Source organism: Microtus oregoni, unplaced genomic scaffold, assembly GCF_018167655.1.
Source record: "Microtus oregoni isolate MIOR12 unplaced genomic scaffold, Mior012 000002F_ref0000024, whole genome shotgun sequence".
Classification (NCBI taxonomy): Eukaryota; Metazoa; Chordata; class Mammalia; order Rodentia; family Cricetidae; genus Microtus; species Microtus oregoni.
The window spans coordinates 78,980,357-79,001,083 of record NW_024543061.1 but is presented as its reverse complement, the minus strand read 5'-3'; the positions used below and the strand labels follow the sequence as shown (position 1 = coordinate 79,001,083).

General features: G+C 38.3%; 1 protein-coding gene across 3 annotated transcripts in view; it reads right to left on the bottom strand.

Annotated features, from left to right (window-relative positions):
- Pik3c2g (phosphatidylinositol-4-phosphate 3-kinase catalytic subunit type 2 gamma) overlaps positions 1-20,727 on the bottom strand; it is a 314,439-nt gene that overhangs the window by 271,010 nt on the left and 22,702 nt on the right. For all 3 annotated transcript variants that reach the window (XM_041640636.1, XM_041640645.1, XM_041640651.1), the window contains exons 5-7: positions 13,460-13,562; positions 7,517-7,587; positions 3,327-3,390 (exon numbers count right to left, since the gene is read on the bottom strand). In XM_041640636.1, the coding sequence (XP_041496570.1) occupies positions 3,327-3,390; positions 7,517-7,587; positions 13,460-13,562 (238 nt within the window). The remainder of the gene's footprint in view (positions 1-3,326; positions 3,391-7,516; positions 7,588-13,459; positions 13,563-20,727) is intronic.

Genomic DNA, 20,727 nt, shown 5'->3' with positions numbered 1-20,727 from the left:
CTGTAAGACTTCCTACAGCAAAGACCACTTACCACATCTCATTATCTAGTGAGCAAAATGTTCTATTATTGACATCAAGTACGCATTCAGTAATATCCTTGGGGGAAACGCTTTAGTTTTCATTTCTCTCAAATTTTAAAGATAAATAAAAAATACAGAATGGATTCAAAATTATATTTCTAAAAAAAAATCAAAATATCCATAGAGTGGAACTGAGGAGGAAAGTTTTTCCATGTAACCTATCTGCACAATGAGTCACCTAAGGCACAAGCCGGATCTCCCAATCTGAAAGGAACAATTACTTCAGGAAACAAACATATCTATCAGTTTAAAATAGCCACATTATTCAGAAATATTCATGAAATTTGTCTAACCGGGGGTTTGTTGTGTTGTTTTCAAACCATACATAATAACCTAAGTTTGTAAGAGGTTGGGGAAACATTATTTTTCAAACCGATGCGGTGTGGGACATGAATGACAAGTTATTTGTCAAGGAAGCAGGTGGTGTGACACCGAGGTCCCCATAGAACGCTGCTTAACTCACTCGTCAATAAACAGGTGCAGCACCAAGAACTGGCAATGCTGCTGTCTGCCCCCCACACATTGATCTGGATGCTCCCCTTCAGAAACCCATCTCAGAAGCTTTTGATGAGTCTGCGGAGATGGCTCAGAGGTTGAGAGTGTGTACTGGTACAGGGGACCCAAGTGAAGTTTTCAACATCCGTGTCAGGCGACTCACAACCACTTGGAGAGCAGCACTAGAGAGTCAGATGCCCTTTTCTACCCTCCAAGGACATCTGCGCTCGAGTGCATATACCCAGAAAGACACACAACTTTACGAATTAAATCTAAAAGAAAGCTCTTTGTTTTGGATTGTGTTTATCTGGAAACCTACCGGCAGGCACCGAGGCCTATTTATAACTTAATCCATGGGCAAGTGATGGCTGTGATCTGCTAGTGACAATGTGAAGACAGTGTTTCTTTGATGTTTTGGCAATATTTTAGTTATATTGGAAAAATTAACAGTAGCCAATGGTTTCCTTCAAAGTGAACACATGGATGGGTTCCTATTTGAGCAATGGCATCAAGCTTCTAAATTTGGAAAGCCAGAAATGTTATAGATCCTCCAAAGTCTGAGCATGTGTGAGTGGAATGGAGGTGCCTACAACACTCTAACAGCACAGAGATGTTCGGCTAAGACGACTCAGCTCTTCATTAGCTCGCTAATGATTAGGATTGTCTCTGCATAGATGACTGAAGTCTTGATGTGCCTTAGGCCCTGACAAATTGCAAATTCTACCTTAGAAAGATTTTTATGAGCTTGAAGAAATCAAGTTTAAAAGAGAACAACTTATAAAACTTTGTGTATGTGAGCATATATATGTATGTATGTATATATGTTCACGTATGTGTGTGTGTGTGTGTGTGTGTGTGAAAGAGAGAGAGAGAGAGAGAGAGAGAGAGAGAGAGAGAGAGAGGAAGGGAGAAAGAGAGGGGAGAGGGAAAGAGAGAAAATGGATACATGTGTGTGCCTGTGAAGGCAGAAGTTGATGCTTGGGAGTCTTCCTAAGTCTGTACTGTACTTTTTGAGACAAGGTCTCTTGAAGAACCTGGAGCTCACTGCGTTAACTGAATGGCCTGGCCAGTGAGCTTTCAGGATCACCTTGTCTCTACCTCCCCAGATCTGGAGTTACAGATGTGTGCTACCGTATCCAGCTTCTAGCCTGAATGCTGAGGATCCAAACTCAGGTGTTCATATTTGCAATGGCAAACACTTGATCTACTGAGATGTCTCCCAGGACTCACTTATGACCATTTTATAAAATAACTGTATGAGTGGGGTGTCTCTGACTCTTCTGCCTGCTCTTGGGACTCCTTTTCTCCTGCTGGATTGCCTCCTCTAGCCTTGAGATTTGGGTTTGTGTTTAATCTTATTGCATCTTATTATGCCAAATTACGTTGATACCCCTGAGAAGACTGCTATTTTTCTAAAGGAAAACACAGGAACAGTGGATCTGGGGAGAGGAGAGGTGGGGAGGGAATTGGAGGGAGGGAAAGAGAGAGAGGAGGCTGCAGTCAGAATGTATTGTATGAGAGAAAAGCAAATAGAAAAATTTAAAAATCAGTGTCATGTTCTTCCACTGATGCTCCATATCTTTACATTTCAAGTTCAAGACAGGCCTAAGAAAGAATTCCAATAGAGAGAATACTAGACTTCAGGAACGAAGATTAGGTGTAAAATTGTACTGCCATCCCCATATTGCTAATTATTTGTATAGAATTCATGTTCATATATAAGTTCTGCATCCACATCAAGACTATCTTCATTCCTGCTGGGAATCATCAGTAGCCTGAGTCACCTTTTCATGGACCTGTTGATCCTGCTGATTCACGACAAAAGAAGGAGCATCTTCTCAAAGTTGGATTCTGATTTACTGGGCCTTGTGGGAGGCTGTGTGGTGTCTTTCTTTTGAAACACCAGTCTTTCCCTAAAAGCAGCTCTCAGATTTGATGTGCCTAATGGAGATCACAACCCGGAGGCCCAGCAGGTGCTCAGATTTTAGTAGCCTCAGACTGACTCCATCACTCTCTCCTGCTGAGCCGTCCTTTCCTCTCATCGTTATTTTCTAGAATTGATCTCTCCCTGCATTCAGCTGCAGCCAGGAAATCTGCAGTTATTTTAGGCTTCCTGAGTCTTCCACCTAATCATGCAAATTTCACATTTCACCTCATCTCTATCCTGAAGTATGATGCTGGACCAGGCCTTCGTTATTACGCTGGGCTAATGGGATGCCTCCCTAATCACCTATCAGTCATTGTACAGCTATGAACAACAGCCTCTGTCATCAGCTGATAAATCAAAAGTCATAAGGTTGGTTATATAAGATTCAAGTAACTACATAACTCTTGTCAGCTCCTCACCTTGAACATGGTTGAAGTTGCATAAGGCTTAATATAGTTTCCCAACCCAACAAGTCAGTTCACTGGTTCTGTTTCTATTTTTACTCTGTGGAACATTTTCCCCATTTTCCACCATTCACCTCTGACCAAGGAACACATGCTGATCTTGCAACAAACAGTTGAAATGCGTGATATTCATTGTCCTTTTTGTTTTTGCATGCCCTGTGTGGCATGTTGGTAGCAGCTACAGCATTTTACTGTATATTACTCTATATTCCCATAGTGCATAGATCATCTTGAAATGTGGGCTCTGCTCTATCCATCTGAATTTCTTTAAAAACTTGCAAAGATTTTTTTAAAAATAACATAGAAGATGCTTAATAAATGTTCATTGACTAGGTGGCTAAAGCTATGGAAGCCAATACCTGATTTTCCAGCAGCTCTTTGACATGGAAGCTGTATTTCTTTACTACCGTGGAAAGGCATTGTCTACAAAGATAAAAACAAAAATTTAATTAAATTTGTATGGAAATTTATTTTTTTAATTTATTTATTTATTAATTAAAGATTTCTGCCTCCTCCCCGCCACCGCCTTTCATTTCCCTCCTCCTCCCCCGAACAAGTCTAATGTCACATCTTTAGCACAGACATTTATCATGAGTTCTAATTTTTCCAAGATTCTCTACTAGGCAGAACATAAATATTATTTGATATTACTCAAAATTTTACCTCACAATTTATTTTCATATATTTTCAGAACTAATTCAGAGAGTTCTGGTATGAACTCCCCCAATTCTATCACACTTAATCTATTATCCTTTAAACCATATTTAAAATTGCAAACATTTTTCACAAGCCCATCATTCCCACAAGGTGCTCAGCTCATACTTCCTGAGGTGAGATTGTGTGATTGTTGGTGTTAATTTTCAACTCGACAGGATAATAACACACTTTGGGAATAAGAAGTCTCATGGGCATAATTTGATTTAGGTTTAACTGAGATAGATAGAATGACCACTGTGGGTGTGTCCATTCTCTGAGAAGAGGGATTCTGGACCATCTAAGATGCTGAGTGTTAGCACCTTCATCCTTCCTCTCTGCTTTTACTGTGCAGACAATGTGATCCTCTGCTCAATCTCCCACAGCTATGACTCCATAATGAGCTGTAACCCTAACCTTAGCTGAAATAAACTCTTTCATGATCTCCCAAGATGCTAGTCTCTGCCATGTAGGAGCTGGTTGTGGAAAACATCTGGCAGGTTAGTATGTCTTTCTTCAACCTCTGGCAGTTGAAGACTAGTTACTAAAGGCCTATGTGATCTTGTTAATAGTTAACTTGATAGGTTCTGGAATCAACTAAGAAATTCACCTTGAGACACGCCTCTGAGGAATTATTAATATTAGATTAGCCTCTGCCTCTGGCCTTGACTGTGAGGCCTTATCTTGATTATATTATAATCAAAGTGTGATGATCTGATCTACCCCGAAAATGGTAGCATCATTGTTTCTTAGCCTTGGGTCCTAGACCCGTATTCACCTTTCTCTTCTTCCTGACCACAGGAAGGCATGTATTCAGCTACATCAGTCTCCTGTCATCTTCACATCTCTGTCATAATTATTTTAGCCTCAAATTTTGGCCATTACAGGAGAACCTGCCCTTTCTTAAGTTGTCTGTGTCATGGTATTTAACCACAGTAGCTAACACAACAACTAATACAGCCAGTAACACGATCTATCATGTGTATATAACAAAGGTCCTTGGAAGTCTGAAGACTCAGTGTTTGCAAATAGCTGACCATAGGCGACTTCTGGGAGAGGGATGTGCCTACAGAGAGCTGGGGGTCTCTGCTTCTTTTCTTGTTCTTTTGAATCAGCTCACTTCTGACTCCTGTAAGTCTTATGAGTATCAACATGCACTCTTGAGTCCCTCATGCCATGATGAACCTCAGAGGCGGATTACAAGGCCTTAGTTTAGAGTTGGTTGATCACAAATATCAGTGATAATTAGCATCCGACGGTAGCTGGGGAGTCTCCGGTGGGTTCTGAGCCCTCTGTGTATTTTCCTTGTGACACCACCTCCACATAGATCTTGTCAACACTGAGTCACAGGACACACAGAAGATGTCTATTACAAAACTGAACTCTTTCTTGTTAGTAGGGCAAACTGTTCACATCTTTTAGGGTCACAGGAACTTCTGTGTTGATGTAAGACCAGAGGAGAAACAGTTTGCTCTACAAAACTCAAATGCAATTCATAAGCAGATAATTTTAGTACTGGGAAATACTAAGTTCGTAGGCTTAAAAATCACTGGACAGGTATTTATGATGGATGGGCTTGTCCTAGGCAGCAGATTATTGCATATTTCTTTTCCAAGCTCTCTTCCTGCTCCAGCCTTATCTATGTTTAGGTGGGATGTATGTGATTTGAGCAGGGGTTCTTGCCAGCTTTGCTGTTCAGAGCACTTTCTAAAACATTATTAACTTTATCTCCTTATTTGTTCTGAGTATACCTGAATGGAATTGAATAATGAGTTATAAAGACAAAGACCTACATGGAAAACCCATTAATATATTTTATAGTAGCTTCCTTCTCACGCATTATCACATTATCACTTTAGCTGTCATTTATAAGACAAAACAGATAAAGTCTATACAATCCAGTGGACTGGTAAGAAAAGAGTAGTGTGTTTTTACATAAAATCTGCTCCCAGTGCTAGAAGCACCTCCAGGGGCACACCTATTCTTTCACTTTGTTTGTAAATACATGCATATATCTTAGAGAAAAAAACTAACTGGAAATATTGTTAGTCAATAACTTCCTCAACTTGTAAGAAATAGATGAATCATAAAAGGTAGAGGACTCAAAGGAAATCCCGTCTTTATTCTAGTCATCAATGGGTTGGCTCTGTGTTGTTTATGCAGTGGCTATCACGAGACAAAGTAGGAACCCGCAACAGGTTACACTGCAGAAAGATGGATTGGAATGAAATAGAAGCATTCATTGAAGGCTCGACCCGGTTCTGCTCATGTCTGTAGCTCTGTATCTATGTGATAGTTTTGTTTTGTTGGTGTTTTTTTGTTTTTAACTTCACTGCTTATGTTCCTATAACAAAGGAGGAGACATACCGGGTTGTGGTATCTCCTCCAGCCTACTCAGATTGTTGTCTAACACTCTCAGGAAAAGCTAAAAGTTGAGGAGTTTAATCTGAACCTAGGCTGTTAGAGTAGGATTATTTTTACTCTGATTTAACCCTTTGGACATCTATGCACTGCAGTCAAGACCACAGGATGGGTAAGTGCAAGTTTCAGACAAGAGCAGGAGGGTGTCAGCTTTGGGATCATTTTCTCACAGCCTTGCTTCTTCATTCTGTGTCCCAAGAACCAGGCCCAAGTCACAATCTTCAAACAAACCAGTTGGAAGTAACAATTCCTTTCCCAGGAATTTCCCATTTTGCCATTTGTATAATAACTTGTTAGTTAGTTAGCTATCTTTCTACCTTACTTCCAATTTCCCTCTTTGGTGTTTTCCATGGATAGATTTAGTTCGTAAAAATGAAGCTGCTGCCTTAGTTAATATTGCCAGTAACTCGTATGTGGTTCTTGCAGAAAAAAAAAATTGAATTAGTTGTTGTTGGAACTTCTTTTCGCCCTAACCACTTTATGATGGTACAGAATGAGCCTGGATGTTTTGGGAGTGGTTCTGGGGGAAAGTCAATATAAGAACGCAATGATTTAATGCAAAGATGCAGCCCTTGGAGATTCCACTGCACCTGAGTTCAGCACTCACTCTAATAGTGACTTAGGAGCCTGGAGATTTATATGACCTCTTAGAGCCTCCATTTCCTTGATTCTGAAGCAAATAAGATGGGTCGCCACAGCACTGTGAGGAGATTTAGGTAAGAAAATGCATGCAAAATAAATACTAGCTTCAGAAAATGCTGAATGTCATCAAGACAGCACAAGCCAATCTGACTATCTTTACAGAAGGCTTTGCTTCAGACTTATGCCCCCCCCTTACACACACACACACACACACACACACACACACACACACACACACGAGTTACACCTCCTACATCCCAGCTTCTTCCTGGTTCTGCTCAGAACAGTTATTTAATTCCAGAGAAAGTACACCCTGGAATCTTCTGTTTTTACTTTCTGATGCATCTATTCTAAGCAACACAGGCATACTTTTAGGTGTGAGGATCAATTATGAGGTGCCCATTTTCTGTCAGTTGAGTTTCCCAGTTTGAATTCACACTCCTCTATTTGTGACATACCAATTATATCAGGGAAGTCCAGAAGAATTTTAAGCAGCTGATGGTGACTTTCAAGGTGTGGAAATTGAGTTTTACAATGAGCTGAGTTCTACGAATACCCAAATTCACAAAATGAATAAGAAAAAGAAATCTTTGGAGTGTAATAACCAACAGCAAAGATATTTCAAAATGAGAGTCCTATCATTCCTCGAGTACATCTGAGTAGCTGTGAAGACTAGATAATTATTAGTGGGATTTGACAAAAGGAGATACCTAGTCAAGTGCAAAAGTGACAACCAACTGAAAAGATATTGGATCTGGCGTTTGAGAATTTGGTGAGAGATAGAACATCTTACCTGGATATTTTCCAAATATGTGTAAATTCTAGGAGCTGATTCAGATGAAACAGACTGTGGTCATCTTCACTCTGTAGACAGAAAACTATATTAATATTTATGGAGTGAATAGGAATGAGGAGCAGATAAAAATAGCTTCCTGCTGTCATTTCACTCTCCTCTTTGATAACCTCTATTTGTCATTTTTAAGCTTGGTTTTAAATAACTTCCACTACTTTCTTTAACTGTGTGAGCTCTCTTTCCAAGTGAAACAGTAAGCTGAGCTTTGGATGAGGATAAACCCCCAGGATGCTGGGAAAACATCTGGGTACCACCCAGGTCAAACAGCAATTTCTCCTAATAAGGAGCCTGGCTTTTGACACCAATTTTTCTACTTTTCCCTTCTTTTTCCCCATCTCCCTCTCCTTCCCTTTCTACTCTCCTCTTGAGCCTCCGTCTCTTCATCTCATCTTTCATCGTCATCTTCATCTTTTCTTCTTCTGTGTGCACACCAAGCCATGGCAGTGTGACACCTGATAGAAGACACCTATGATTCCATTTTTCTTCTTTACTGTGTCCTATTTCTGAAGTATATTAGAGACACTAATGGTGACAAATACATTACAGCTATCAGTAATATAGGTCCTAGAAGTTATTAATTGGCAATTTATTTTTCTTCAAATTGACAAGAGTGTCTACGTTAAAACATCAGTCTTATGGCCTCTATGCACAGACTCGCATACTTGAACACACATACACAAGCAGGTGTGCATCATGCAAACTCTATGTACAAGGGCTTAGTGTCCCATCTTCAGCGCAATGGCACTGTTGACCACACGGGGGCGACACGTTTCGTTGTTGGAGCATTCTTATAACCTGGGTTGTAAGTGCTCTGAGCTCATACACTCTATTTTTAAAACAGCCTGTGTTCCTGACAGAAAATATTAGAAGGAAGTCCTAGATATTGCTGTACGTCAAAGGCGAATTCATTTTTACGTTGTCTAGTTCTGTGGGTAGGCTGAATAGAAGCAAGGTGACGTGGAAAGAGCAAGTTCAGGATTACACAGTAAGAGTTTGGGAGCGTGCTGTTAGAAACAGCGCAGAAATGCTAAGAGGTAGGACGTTACATTAGGGTCACCAGGGTGGCTATGGCAAAAACTGTGACACTGATATTGTTTTTTTCCTTTTGAAACAGAGAAAACTAAAGTTTAGCTATATAAAATTAGGTAAAACACAGGAAATTACAAGGGGTGGGGTGATGAGAGAGACGGTTGTTGCCCTCGTGTGGTCAGCCCTTGCCATTACAATGAAGAATATGCAAGAATACAGGTTTTGCGAGAATACTTACTGAAAAAAAGAGGCAGAAGAATTTAGGGGTGTGTCTGTGTGTCATATGACTAATGTTTTGAGACATACTTTAGATAACTAATGTAGTTAAGATGTTGTAACATGTAGAACTTCAATTTCCACAGATGTTAGATCAAAGCAAGCATGTAAATAACTTTTATTTATGGGTGAAATTTTATTTGCATATTTCCATATTAAATCTGCATATATACTGTGAATGCTTTTTATTGGCCTCCAGACATGCTTTTTGAGGAGGAGGAGGAAATTGGTCTTTTTTCCTATAGCCATTTATTAGGAATAATTATTTTAAGCATTTACTATTTTACTGGTATGAAGTTTGCCTGCTTGTACATATGTACATCGTATGTTGCAATGGCGGCAGTCAGTAGAAGATGCTGGATCCCTGGAACTGGAGTTGAATAAGATTGTGAGTTGCTTTGTGGGTGCTGGGAACTGAACCTGAGTCCTCTGTAAGAGCAGCCAGTGCTGTTAAGCTCTGAGTTATCTCTCTGGCTCCTAGAAATGTTTTGTGAAGTATCTACAAAGTACAGAGAGAACCTTCATTTGCCACGGAACATACTGTGCACTTCATTTTCTCTAAAAGTGACATAGTATTTTTGTCTTAAGGAAAAAAAATAAATTAACTTATTTTTTTCTTATATGGAATCTATTACTGAGCCAGTTTTCAGAATTTAAGAGAATGAGGCAGGAGGATTAAGAGTTGGAAGTCAACTTGTGTAAGATCTCATTTTGAAAAAACTCTATTACTGTCATTGTTCTGTGAACATCCTCTGAGCTAGAGGGAAATCGTGTTTCTGTGATTAGCTTATACAGTTGCAATGGCGCTTTTGATCACATTTGAATTATTTTCAAAGAGGATTGAAATGTTAAGAGAAAGGTATTCAGTTATTTACATTGTATCTCACTGAGGTGAGAACATTAAAAATTTTGAAACCTAGTTGATTGCTAAAGACCATTAGATTACTTCCTAAACAATCACAACATTGGAGATGAATTGAGTGCTGTAAGGCTTTGCACAATTAGAAATCACTAAGGTAACTGCGGAAATGCAACAAGTCCAATAGATTGAGTCAAGTGGTATAAATGACTGTATTCCTGGTTTAATGCAGAAACCTAACTACTTATACGATCTTCCCAGAAAGAAACTATGCTTTTCATAATTTTTAAGGTTGAATTTCTGAAAATAAAAGAGAATTTTGTATCACTTTAAAATTAGAATTAAGAAAGGACATTCACTATTTATGAAGACCATAAAAATAAGGAACGGTTATTTTAAGTATGGTAATTAACAAAAAAGGAATAAAGCCAATCAGCTGTACCAGTTGTATTCAATTCACCAGCATTGCAAGAGGGGAACATTTGCTAGACTTGTGTTGAAATGGAAGCAGCTCTCCTGGTTGGCTCTCTGTCTATGCGATGAAAACACCATGACCAAAGTAACTTGAGGAAGAAAGGGTGTGTTTGCCTTATATCACTGGGTTATATCACTGAGGGAGGGCAAGGCAGGAATTCCAGGCAGAAACCAAAAAACAGGAACAGAAACAGAGACCACAGAGGAATGCAACTTTGCTACTTTTCATCCACAGCCCAGGCTCCCTTTCCCATGGATGATACTGCCCACAATGGACTCTATCCTTTTACATCAATTACTAATCAAGAAAATGCCCTACATTCCCATCCACAGGCCAGTCTGATGGAAATAGTTCCTCAAATGAAGCTCTCTTTTCCGAGATGACTCTAGATTATGTCAGTTTGAGAGCTAAAGCTAACTATGACAGGAACTATGGTGATTTGCATGAGAATGTCCCCCTTAGGCTCATATATTTGAATGCATGGTCACCAGTTGGTGGATCTGTTTAAGAAGGATTAGGAGGTGTGGTCTTATTACAGGAGCTGTTTCACTTGATGGAGGTGGGCTTTGAGGTTTCAAAACCCCATGCCATTTCAAGTTAGCACTCTATCTGCCTCCTGATTGTGGATTAGATGAAGCCAAGTTTCTAACTTGCAGTCACATTCCCTTTCATGTTGGTCATTGACTCTAACCCTCAGGAACTGTGAGCCCCCAATTAAATGCTTTGATTTATACGTTGACACTGTTAGTTACAGATGATAAGGAGACAAGAGTATTTATCACCTGCTTTCCCCCACTTCATCTATTTAATCCTCTAAGAGCTACGGTTAGTGCCTACAACCTAATACATACAGAATGGGGTTCATTTTTAAATATATATGGTGTACCAGGCTTTGGACAGGGTGGTTATAGCTGCAAGAAGATAAAATAAAGTAAATGAAAATATACATTGTCCTACTTAGCTTCTCCATCACTGTGATGAAATGCTGTCCAAAACCAGCTTATGGGGGAATAGTTTGTCTTATCTTACATTTTACAGTTGGTCATGGACAGAAGCCAAGGCAGGGGACCTGCAGCAAGCCATGGAAGAACTCTGCTTATTGGCTCTCTTCCCATGGCTTGCTCAGTCTGCTTTTTAACTCCAGATTTACTGTGAGGCCTGAGAGCAGCCACAGTGGGCTAGGACCTTGGCTGTCAACCATCATTTGGAAAATGAGCCCCAGAGTGTTCACAGGACAACCTGAGAGGATGATTCTTCCTTTGAGGACCCCTTTTCTCAAGTGACTGCAGTTTGACAACTATACACATAAAATGAAAATTTTGTCCAGATATCATTTATCTCAAATCTAAACACAGTGTAGTGTATGAATCAATGTCTTTCTCCTATATAAGTTGGTAGGAGAGCATCCAAGCTCTGAAGATTTGTGGTTGGCTCAAATCTAAGATCGCCAGTTCCATTTCTGAAACCTGAGATTATTACAGTGGGATGCTGTTTCTGTATTTGTTTTAAAAGAATCATGAATATGAAATGTTTTTAGATAAATGTCTCATATAAAACATGATATCAGTGTGTTAGAATTGTGTGAGTTTTAGATCTTTAACGATTTTTAGTTCTTAATTCAGTTTATGCATGTGTGATTATGTATGAGTATATGCATGTGAGTGCAGATGCTTGTGGGGGCCAGAAGGGGGCACTGTGTCCCCTGGAGCTGGAGTTACGGCCAGTAGTCAGCTGCTGCATCTGGGTTCTAGGAATTCTGCAAAACCACCAAGAATTTTTAGCCACTGAGCCAACTCTCCAACTCCCAAGTACTTTAATTTATATGAGACTAAAGCGCTAGTGATTTGTGGACTACTACAAGAGTCAAAAATTTATTTTATCAACAAGTAAATTAGAGCCACATGTTTCTTATTCTTCCCTGTGTGGCAATAAAATATCACAATTTCACCTTTTTTTTTTTGCAACATTGAAAGTAATTTGAAGAAACATAAGCTTATTAGCGTTGAGGTATCAGTTGGATTTTGTGATACTACTCTACCTAGATTTCAGATGTACAGTCCTGGAACTGTCATCAATGGCTGAGCCAGAAGCCAGATCCAAGAGAAATTTCTAAACAACTCTCTTTTGGCCTCATTATGTTATATTCCACATAGATATATTGCAAATGGATATGATTTCTGACATTTATTTTTATGATGAAACAGCTCATACCATATAGAAAAAAGTCACACACTAGAAATCTGTTATCTGATGGAAATGATAGGATGTTGGGATTTCTGCTTAAAGCAGGTAATTGGAAAGATTCTGTGGATGAAACCTGACAAGATAGCAAAGTTCATGCACACTGTGCAATTTGGGCTGGGAGTATCTCAAGACATCACAGAGGAAAATAGAATTCACATCTAACCACATGAAATTGTATCATTAAAGTACCCTCATTCCTCTCTTGGCAGATTATTATATGCAGTTATGAATATTAATCTGATTGGACGTAAGCTACATTGACAGGACATAAATAGTCTTCACACAGGACAAGAACTGCGCTGTTTTTCTGCCATCAGTGGGGCTCTTGTTTATATTTGTGTTTCCCATTGTTCCTAAGTGATTATGTGGAAGCATGCATATGGTGACCTCAGTAGGTCTCTCACTAACTGTTTTCTTAGGAAATCAATTGGCCTGCTGTCAGGCTGAATGACTAGTCATCGGGATGCTATAGCTAAATAATATCATTAGGACCATAGATTGAGTGTGTTAAAACAACAGATTTTTTATTGTTATAGAGGTCAAGGGGTTTTAAGTTCAAGGGGAGGCATCTGCCTAAATTGTAGCCAGCTGCTTCTAGGCTCTATTCCAATGGAGGGGTTCCAACCTCTTATGTGGGCATTTATTTAATAAGAACTCGAATCTCATTTCTTCTAAACTTAAGTGTGCACCATTTGATGTTGTCTCCTAAATCCTAACCCTTGGAGATTCAGTCTCCAACTTATGAATTTGGGGGTATATTGAGACAAATTTCCAGTTCACCCCCCCAAACGTTGAACTTACAAATTCATTATTATTGTTTCAGTCTGGATTGTTAAGGAATTTCATGAAAATATTTTATCATGTTTTAATAACTACAGTGAAATAAACACCTATTCATTAGGCTAAGTAATTCCAAATTGGCAGGAAGCCATCGAGATAGAGCTACGCTCCTTAAATGTGTCAATGTGCCAAACTGACACCCACATTTAGAAAATCTTACCTTCCGACAGAACTTTCCTGGGACGTCTCTGTTTTTCTGAAGATAAAGTTGAAAAACAGATCTACTTTTCTGAAATATTTTGTGGCTCCCTAAACAGTGATCCCTGAAGAAGAAAAAGGATAAACACAATTATATCTTCTTCACAAAAATTCTCCAAAATGTGTTGTCATGCTTCCTTTATGACTTCGTCATTGCTTTTTTCTTAAAACTTAGTCTAGTAAAATTTGGTAATGGTAAATTGTGAGCACATGCATGCATTGTGTTCATCCATACATATGTTCATATGAATATTCATACATTACATGTATTCATTTGTGTACTGTGTAAATGAATACTGAAAGAAGATATGCATATCTAGCTGTATATGACAATGCATGGAAATTTTTAACGCATTAAGAAGAAAATGACTACTTGTGGAATGGGCATATTAAATTTCAGTACAAGATAATCTATATGCATTCAGAGTTGGTTTCATAAAGTTACCTCAACATGTTTTGGGTTGGGCTAGTTTTTGCTACAATGTCTGTATGGGGACCATTTTATGAAGTCAGCAGAGTGATATTCTGGAAACAGTGTGGACTTTCAAGACACATTTACCAGTTCTATTATATTAGTTATGGCAATTAAACTTAAACTATGTGGAATTAAATACTGTCTTCCTTAGAATTGATCAAATGATTTACAAGACAATTTTGTCTAATTTATTTCATATTTTTATACTTATATAATTATAATACGTAATACTAAAATAATACATTAAATATATAACAACTAATCATATAATTATATAGTATAATACAGATTATACACCAAAACAATTAAATATAAAATTAAATATAAAAAAGTCATTTTGTGTTTCAGGTGTATGTATTGACTTTGTTTATTTCTATTTCTAAGCACTTTTTCCCCCTGTAAATTATTTTCCCAAATTCAATTTACATTATGGGCAAAATTAATTTTCAATTTAAAGCATGCCATATCAAACAAAAAGTGATTTTTCTGTGAAACGAAGGACTTCTGTATCACTAGCAATTCTGACAACATTTTGAAATAATACTTTCCACATGTTAATTGCATACAACACTAAAGTGTTTTCCACATTGCTATTGTGATTTGTAAGAAACATATTAAATATATTTAAGGCCATATTAAATATATATATATATATATATATATATATATATATATATGGTCATATTAAGTAATGTGACCTTTTATTGGCTCTTGTTATTCTAGAGAAAAAGAAGGAAAACCTAAGAAAAGAGAGAAAAGATGATGCAGACTGGAGAGGCCAGGAAAGCGCCATCACTAATCAGTGCTGATGATAAGGAAGAGATAGATGTGCCATCTTAATTAGATGTAAATACAGATGACATTTTCAAAGGAAGGGCTATTAGTTAGTATAGGAGTTCTTTTTCTTTTCTGTTTTTTGCTTTTTTTCTTTTCTTTTTCCATTTTAATCTCGGGTTCTAACATTCTTCAATACAGCTGTAAATTCCAGTATCTCTGACTGTTATTAAAAAGATGCATTGCGCTAAAGTATTCTGCTCAAAAGATCTTTGTGAAATGCATAAATGTAGTGGCATTTTTGCATTTTAAAAAATAAAGCTTGCCTGAAGATCAGAAAAGATACACTGGCCTTACAGACCAGGCAGCAATGACATACACCTTTAATCCCAATAGCCATACTAGTTTGCTATAGAAACCAGGTGATTATTGGGTACGCACTTAATCCCAGAATTAAAGAGGATTATCAAACAAGAGAAGACAGCTCTCAGTCTCATTCTGAGGTTTCCTGGAGACAGGATCGCCATTTAAGACTAAGGTTGAGGTAAGAACCAGTGACTAGCTGCTTTGCTTTTCTGGTCTTCAGGTTGAACCCCAATATTTGTCTGTGAGGTTTTATTAATCATGCTTCACATGAAGATTACCAAAATGAAAATTTATGTAGCCATTTGGGGCCTTATACACTAAGAGTTTACTGAATATCTGGGAATATTTGTTCCTAATCATGTCAGACAAGTATATCACACTGTTAAAATGTTCTAAATTACCTATAACTTTAGAAAGGATTATTTGTTTTTAATTTATGTATATGGATGTTTTACCTATGTCTGTAGCTGGGTGCCTATGGAAGACAGAAGATGGTGTCATAACCCTGGGACTGGAGTTACAAACGGTTGTTAGCCACCATTTGGGTGCTAGCAATTGAACCTGGGTCTTTTGGAAGAGCAACCAGTGCTCTTAATTACCGAGCCATTTCTCCAGGACCTCTTTAATTTTTAATTGAGAATTTAAAGTTGTCATTCTTGTATGTAACTGCTATATTACTTTATATAGCTCAACCTAGGGTTGAGCTGTTTACTATAGTGGTAACAGTTGAACACTCACTGCCAGTTATATGCTAAGGCTGACTAGATTACCATGTCCTATAAGTGTAAAAACCGCAACTGCTATGAAGGTTCATCATAGGAAACAATGCAAAATATCTCAATACTACTGCTTACTTGTTGACATAGTACTTGCATCTATTTTTTCAAAAAACGACAACAACATGAGAGCTAGAAATATGGCATAGAAACTAATACCACTTGCTATCATTCTGAAGGACCTGAGTTTGGTTCTCAGCACTCATGCTAGGCTGCTCATAGAAGCCTGTAGCTGCAGCTCCAGGGATTCGGCCCCTCCCTCTGATCCCCATCATCACCAACCAATATGCAGTAGGACATACATGCACACAGACTCATACACACAAATAAATGATACAATACATATTTTTAAACGTATGAATATATTTTTGCAATTTTTGTGACTTGAGAAAAACTAGGCCACCTGTTACTTTTGTGTTAGAGAAAAAGAGAGAGAAGGCTGAAGAAATCATTAAAGAACAGATACATAAATCGGTGCTATGTAGAGAGCAGTGCATAACGAGAGGAGAGAGAATCAATCTCTGTTTGAGGATTCCACAACTCGAGAGGAGAAGGATGTTAATGTTTCAAGAGAAAGAGAGCAGCATAGTTTGGCAACAGAAGTGGGCATTGTAGGGATGGGTCTGAGCATCAAAGGAACTGGCCAAGTTAATAATATCATATAACTCATAGAGTGTGAACACAGAAACCACAATGTCAGCTTGGATATCTAGATTTTAAATATGACTCTTTGGCATATGTTTTAATAACCATGTGTAAAACTTTACCTTTTCAATTAACTGAATCTCTAGGAGACAGATAAAAGTTTTTGCTTCTTTTGTTCCTCATGTCTACTAATGTATCAAGATTTCTGCAATCTGTTATTTATTCTCCCAATGACTCCTTGACTCCAGTTGCACGCTACTTAACATCCTAGGTACAGCTATGCACAGAGAAGCTGCTTAAGATGAAAGGTTAAATGCATGTACATAATTACTCCTATTTCCTACTCACAAATAGCTCATGCTATTTGAAAGTAAAATTATGGCACTCTATTTATGTAAATAATGAATAATAAGCATAATATCAAAATGATATGCAAATATTCATACATGTCTTATGGGAGAAAAGGATTATAATAATGTACAGGTGTGGATGCTGATTTTCATAACAGTGGGTACACTTTACATCTCCATTCACACGGGTGCTATATTTGTAATAAATATATACCACAGATTAATAGGATAGTAAGGTTCAAAGCATTATTTTCTCTATGTTATTTTGAGACAAAGTATGTGTCATAGTTTGAATGAGAAATGTCCTGTTGTTTCTTTTCTTACTCTTTACTCATTAGGGATTTTTTTTTTGCTGCTTTGGGGCCTGCCACACAGCACCCAAATAAATCACATATGGAGAGACCTATTATTACTTATAAATGCCAACCTTAGCTTGGTGTGTTTCTAGCCAGCTTTTCAAAACTTAAATTATCACAACTGCCTTTTGCCTCTGGCTTTTTCTTTTTCTTCTATATATCTTACTTTCACACTTACTCTATGGCTGGCTGTGTGACTGACCCCTTGTGTCCTCTTCTTGTTGTTGTTTCTCTCCTCTTCCAGATTTCTCCTTCTATTTATACTCTCTGCATGCCAGTCCTACCTATACTTGGTCCTGTTTCGCTATTGGCCATTTAGCTCTTTATTAGACCATCAGGTGTTTTAGAGAGGCAAAAAGTCACAGCTTCACAGAGTTAAACAAATGCAGCATAAAAAAAGCAACAACCTAGATGCCCTTCAACGGAAGAATGGATGAAGAAAGTATGGAATATATACATATTAGAGTATTACTCAGCAGTAAAAAACAAGGACTTCTTGAATTTTGCATACAAATGGATGGAAATAGAAAACACTATCCTGAGTGAGGTAAGCCAGACCCAAAAAGAGGAACATGGGATGTACTCACTCATATTTGGTTTCTAGCCATAAATAAAGGACATTGAGCTTATAATTCATGTTCCTAGAGAAGCTAAATAAGAAGGTGAATCCAAAGACAAACACATAGGCATCCTCATGAATATTAACCTTCATCAGGCGATAAAAGGAGACAGAGACAGAGACCCACATGGGAGCACTGGACAGAAATCTCAAGGTCCAAATCAGGAGCAGAAGGAGACGGAGCACGAGCAAGGAACTCAGGACCACGAGGGGTGCACCCACACACTAAGACAATGGGGATGTTCTATCGGGAACTCACCAAGGCCAGCTGGCCTAGGTCTGAAAAAGCATGGGATAAATCCGGACTAGCTGAACATAGCGGACAATGAGGAATACTGAGAATTCAAGAACAATTGCAGTGGGTTTTTGATCCTACTGCACGTACTGGCTTTGTGGGAGCCTAGGCAGTTTGGATGCTCACCTTAAGAGACCTGGATAGAGGTGGGCAGTCCTTGGGCTTCCCACAGGTCAGGGAACCCTGATTGCGCTTCCAGCAGATGAGAGAGAGGGACTTGATCGGGGGAGGGGGAGGGAAATGGGAAGCGGTTGCGGGGACGAGGCAGAAATCCTTAATAAATAAATAAATTTAAATAAAAAAAAGCAACACACCTTTAAATAATGTTCTACAACAATGTCCCATAAGCTTGATGACTTGAGCTCTTGGTCCTTGGCTAGTGTCCAGTCTAGGAAGGTTTTGGTAGCTTTAGAAAGAGGATCCTTGCTGAACGATATATATCATTGGAAGGTTTTGAGGCTCTATAGATTGTCTCCTTCCCATTTTCTCCCCCCCTCCTTTCTCTGCTTTGTGTGTGGGCAGATATGTGATCTTCCTATTCCAACCACTATGCTTTCTCTGACTGTTGCCATGCCTTCCTTTCCACGACAGACTCTCTTTTTCTGGTGCCATCAATCAAAATGAATCCATCCTTTCTTCAGCTGCTTTGCCAGGATGATTTGTCACAGCAGCAGATAATTAACTAATACAGTCTCTCTTAGTAGGCCAAGTGCTCTTTAACTCACTGGCGACCTCCTGCAGCAACGACTCAATATTCATAGATAACTTAAACCACACTAGCTAAATGGTTATTCTCTCATTTAAAAAGTACTTCTGGACTGGGATGCAACCAACTGGAAAATGGTCATTTAGCAATCTGGGGTCCATCTTCAGCATCTATGCAAAAGAAGCATCCACAAGTGTACTGTGAAATGTTAATATAATGCAGGGAAATCTATTACTTTTTGGTTGTGTGAACATTGAGAGCCAGGGCCACGGGCATCTTTTGGAAATATTTCTTGAGGAAGATTCGGCAATTCAGCTGAACTTTTAACCCTTCCTCTAAGTAGGCCATTTATATAAGGTGAATATAGCAAATGTTAAAATATTAATGTAATTGCTAATATTGTCATTTTGATTGGATCTAGAATCACCACAGAGACAAGTTTTTGGCATGACAGAGTTTTCTAACAGAGGTTAACTGAGGTGAGAAACCTTTCCTAAATGTGGATGGCTGTCACCATTGCCTGGACTGGTGTCCTGGACTGCATAAAAAGGCGAGAGCTGCCTGAGCACCAGCATTCATCACCTTCTGCTTCCTGACTGCAGATATGACCTCATGATCATATTCTCCTCCACAGAAGACTACATCCCATTGAACTGGAAGTTGAAGTAAACCCTATTTCCATAATTTGCCCCTTGTTTCAGGTATTTTCTCATGGCTGAAAGAGAACAGATAAAATCGGCGACATAGTGGGTGTTTTTCTTAACCAGGGCTGCTCAGTTACTGCCATTTCTCTTTTGGGGGAGCATGAATAGCAAAAGTTGGACTTCTTAAAGAGACAGTAACAGGTTAAATTCCAAACTCTGGGCTGGCAAGCATGACTTAGTTAGCAAGGGGAAGTCAAGGATCTGAACAACCTTACTTCCATCGGGGCATAAGTTGATATTAAGAGCCTTTACTCAGTAGGGAAGTGAACCAAATGGATTTCAGCTCATCTACTCAAGTGCCCTGCTTTTCTGATTACTTTCATCTATAAGAAAGCAACTATCCTTCATATTCTTCATGTGAATACATGAAGAGTACAAAACTATATCTAGTTTAAAATAAAATTAACTAAATACAATTAAAACTTTTTATCTAGGAGAAATATTTTATCGCAACTCATTCACAACACCTATGATTTTTATATTCAGCCAGAACAATTGAGTTAAGCAATTAAGCAAAACAATCTTACGCAGATAGAGTTACTTATGATACCCAGTCAATAAACATGAAGTTAATGTTAATCATTTGTGTCCTCTACAAAATTATATACCAGGCCCCCCTAAGCTCTTTGGGGGTTTGCAGCACACAAAATATTGCAGTTACTACCCGAGAAGATCAGGCAGAGGGATTTGATTGCATCGCAAGGTTTTGTTATTTCTTCAACCAATCTCTGGAGAAACATTCTGTAGACCTTACTAATTTTAAACATTCAAGAATAAAGATTAAAATAGTAATTCGAACTTTACCAAGGTTCTGTTACTATGGTACAGCAACTTTCTCTATCAAACTGTTTAAGAAAATCAGAGAACCAGACTATTTCATCAAAACTAACTGAACAAGATTAATAATTACTAGCTTTGGTAAATAGTTATTTGAAGTAAAAAAAAGTAACTTGGTGCCTACATACTTGCTCTTGTATGTCTAGATATAATTAGTGTAGCTCTACTTAGAATTGATTTCCTATGTCTTTTTGCTAATGCTCTGCATAGGGTTTATAGCTTCCTTTATCAAATCTGTTGGTGAATATTCCTTCTCCCATTTTATTTGTTTCAAAATCCCTGATCTGGAGTATGTGATGGTCCTTACATGTAGCAAATATTAATAAC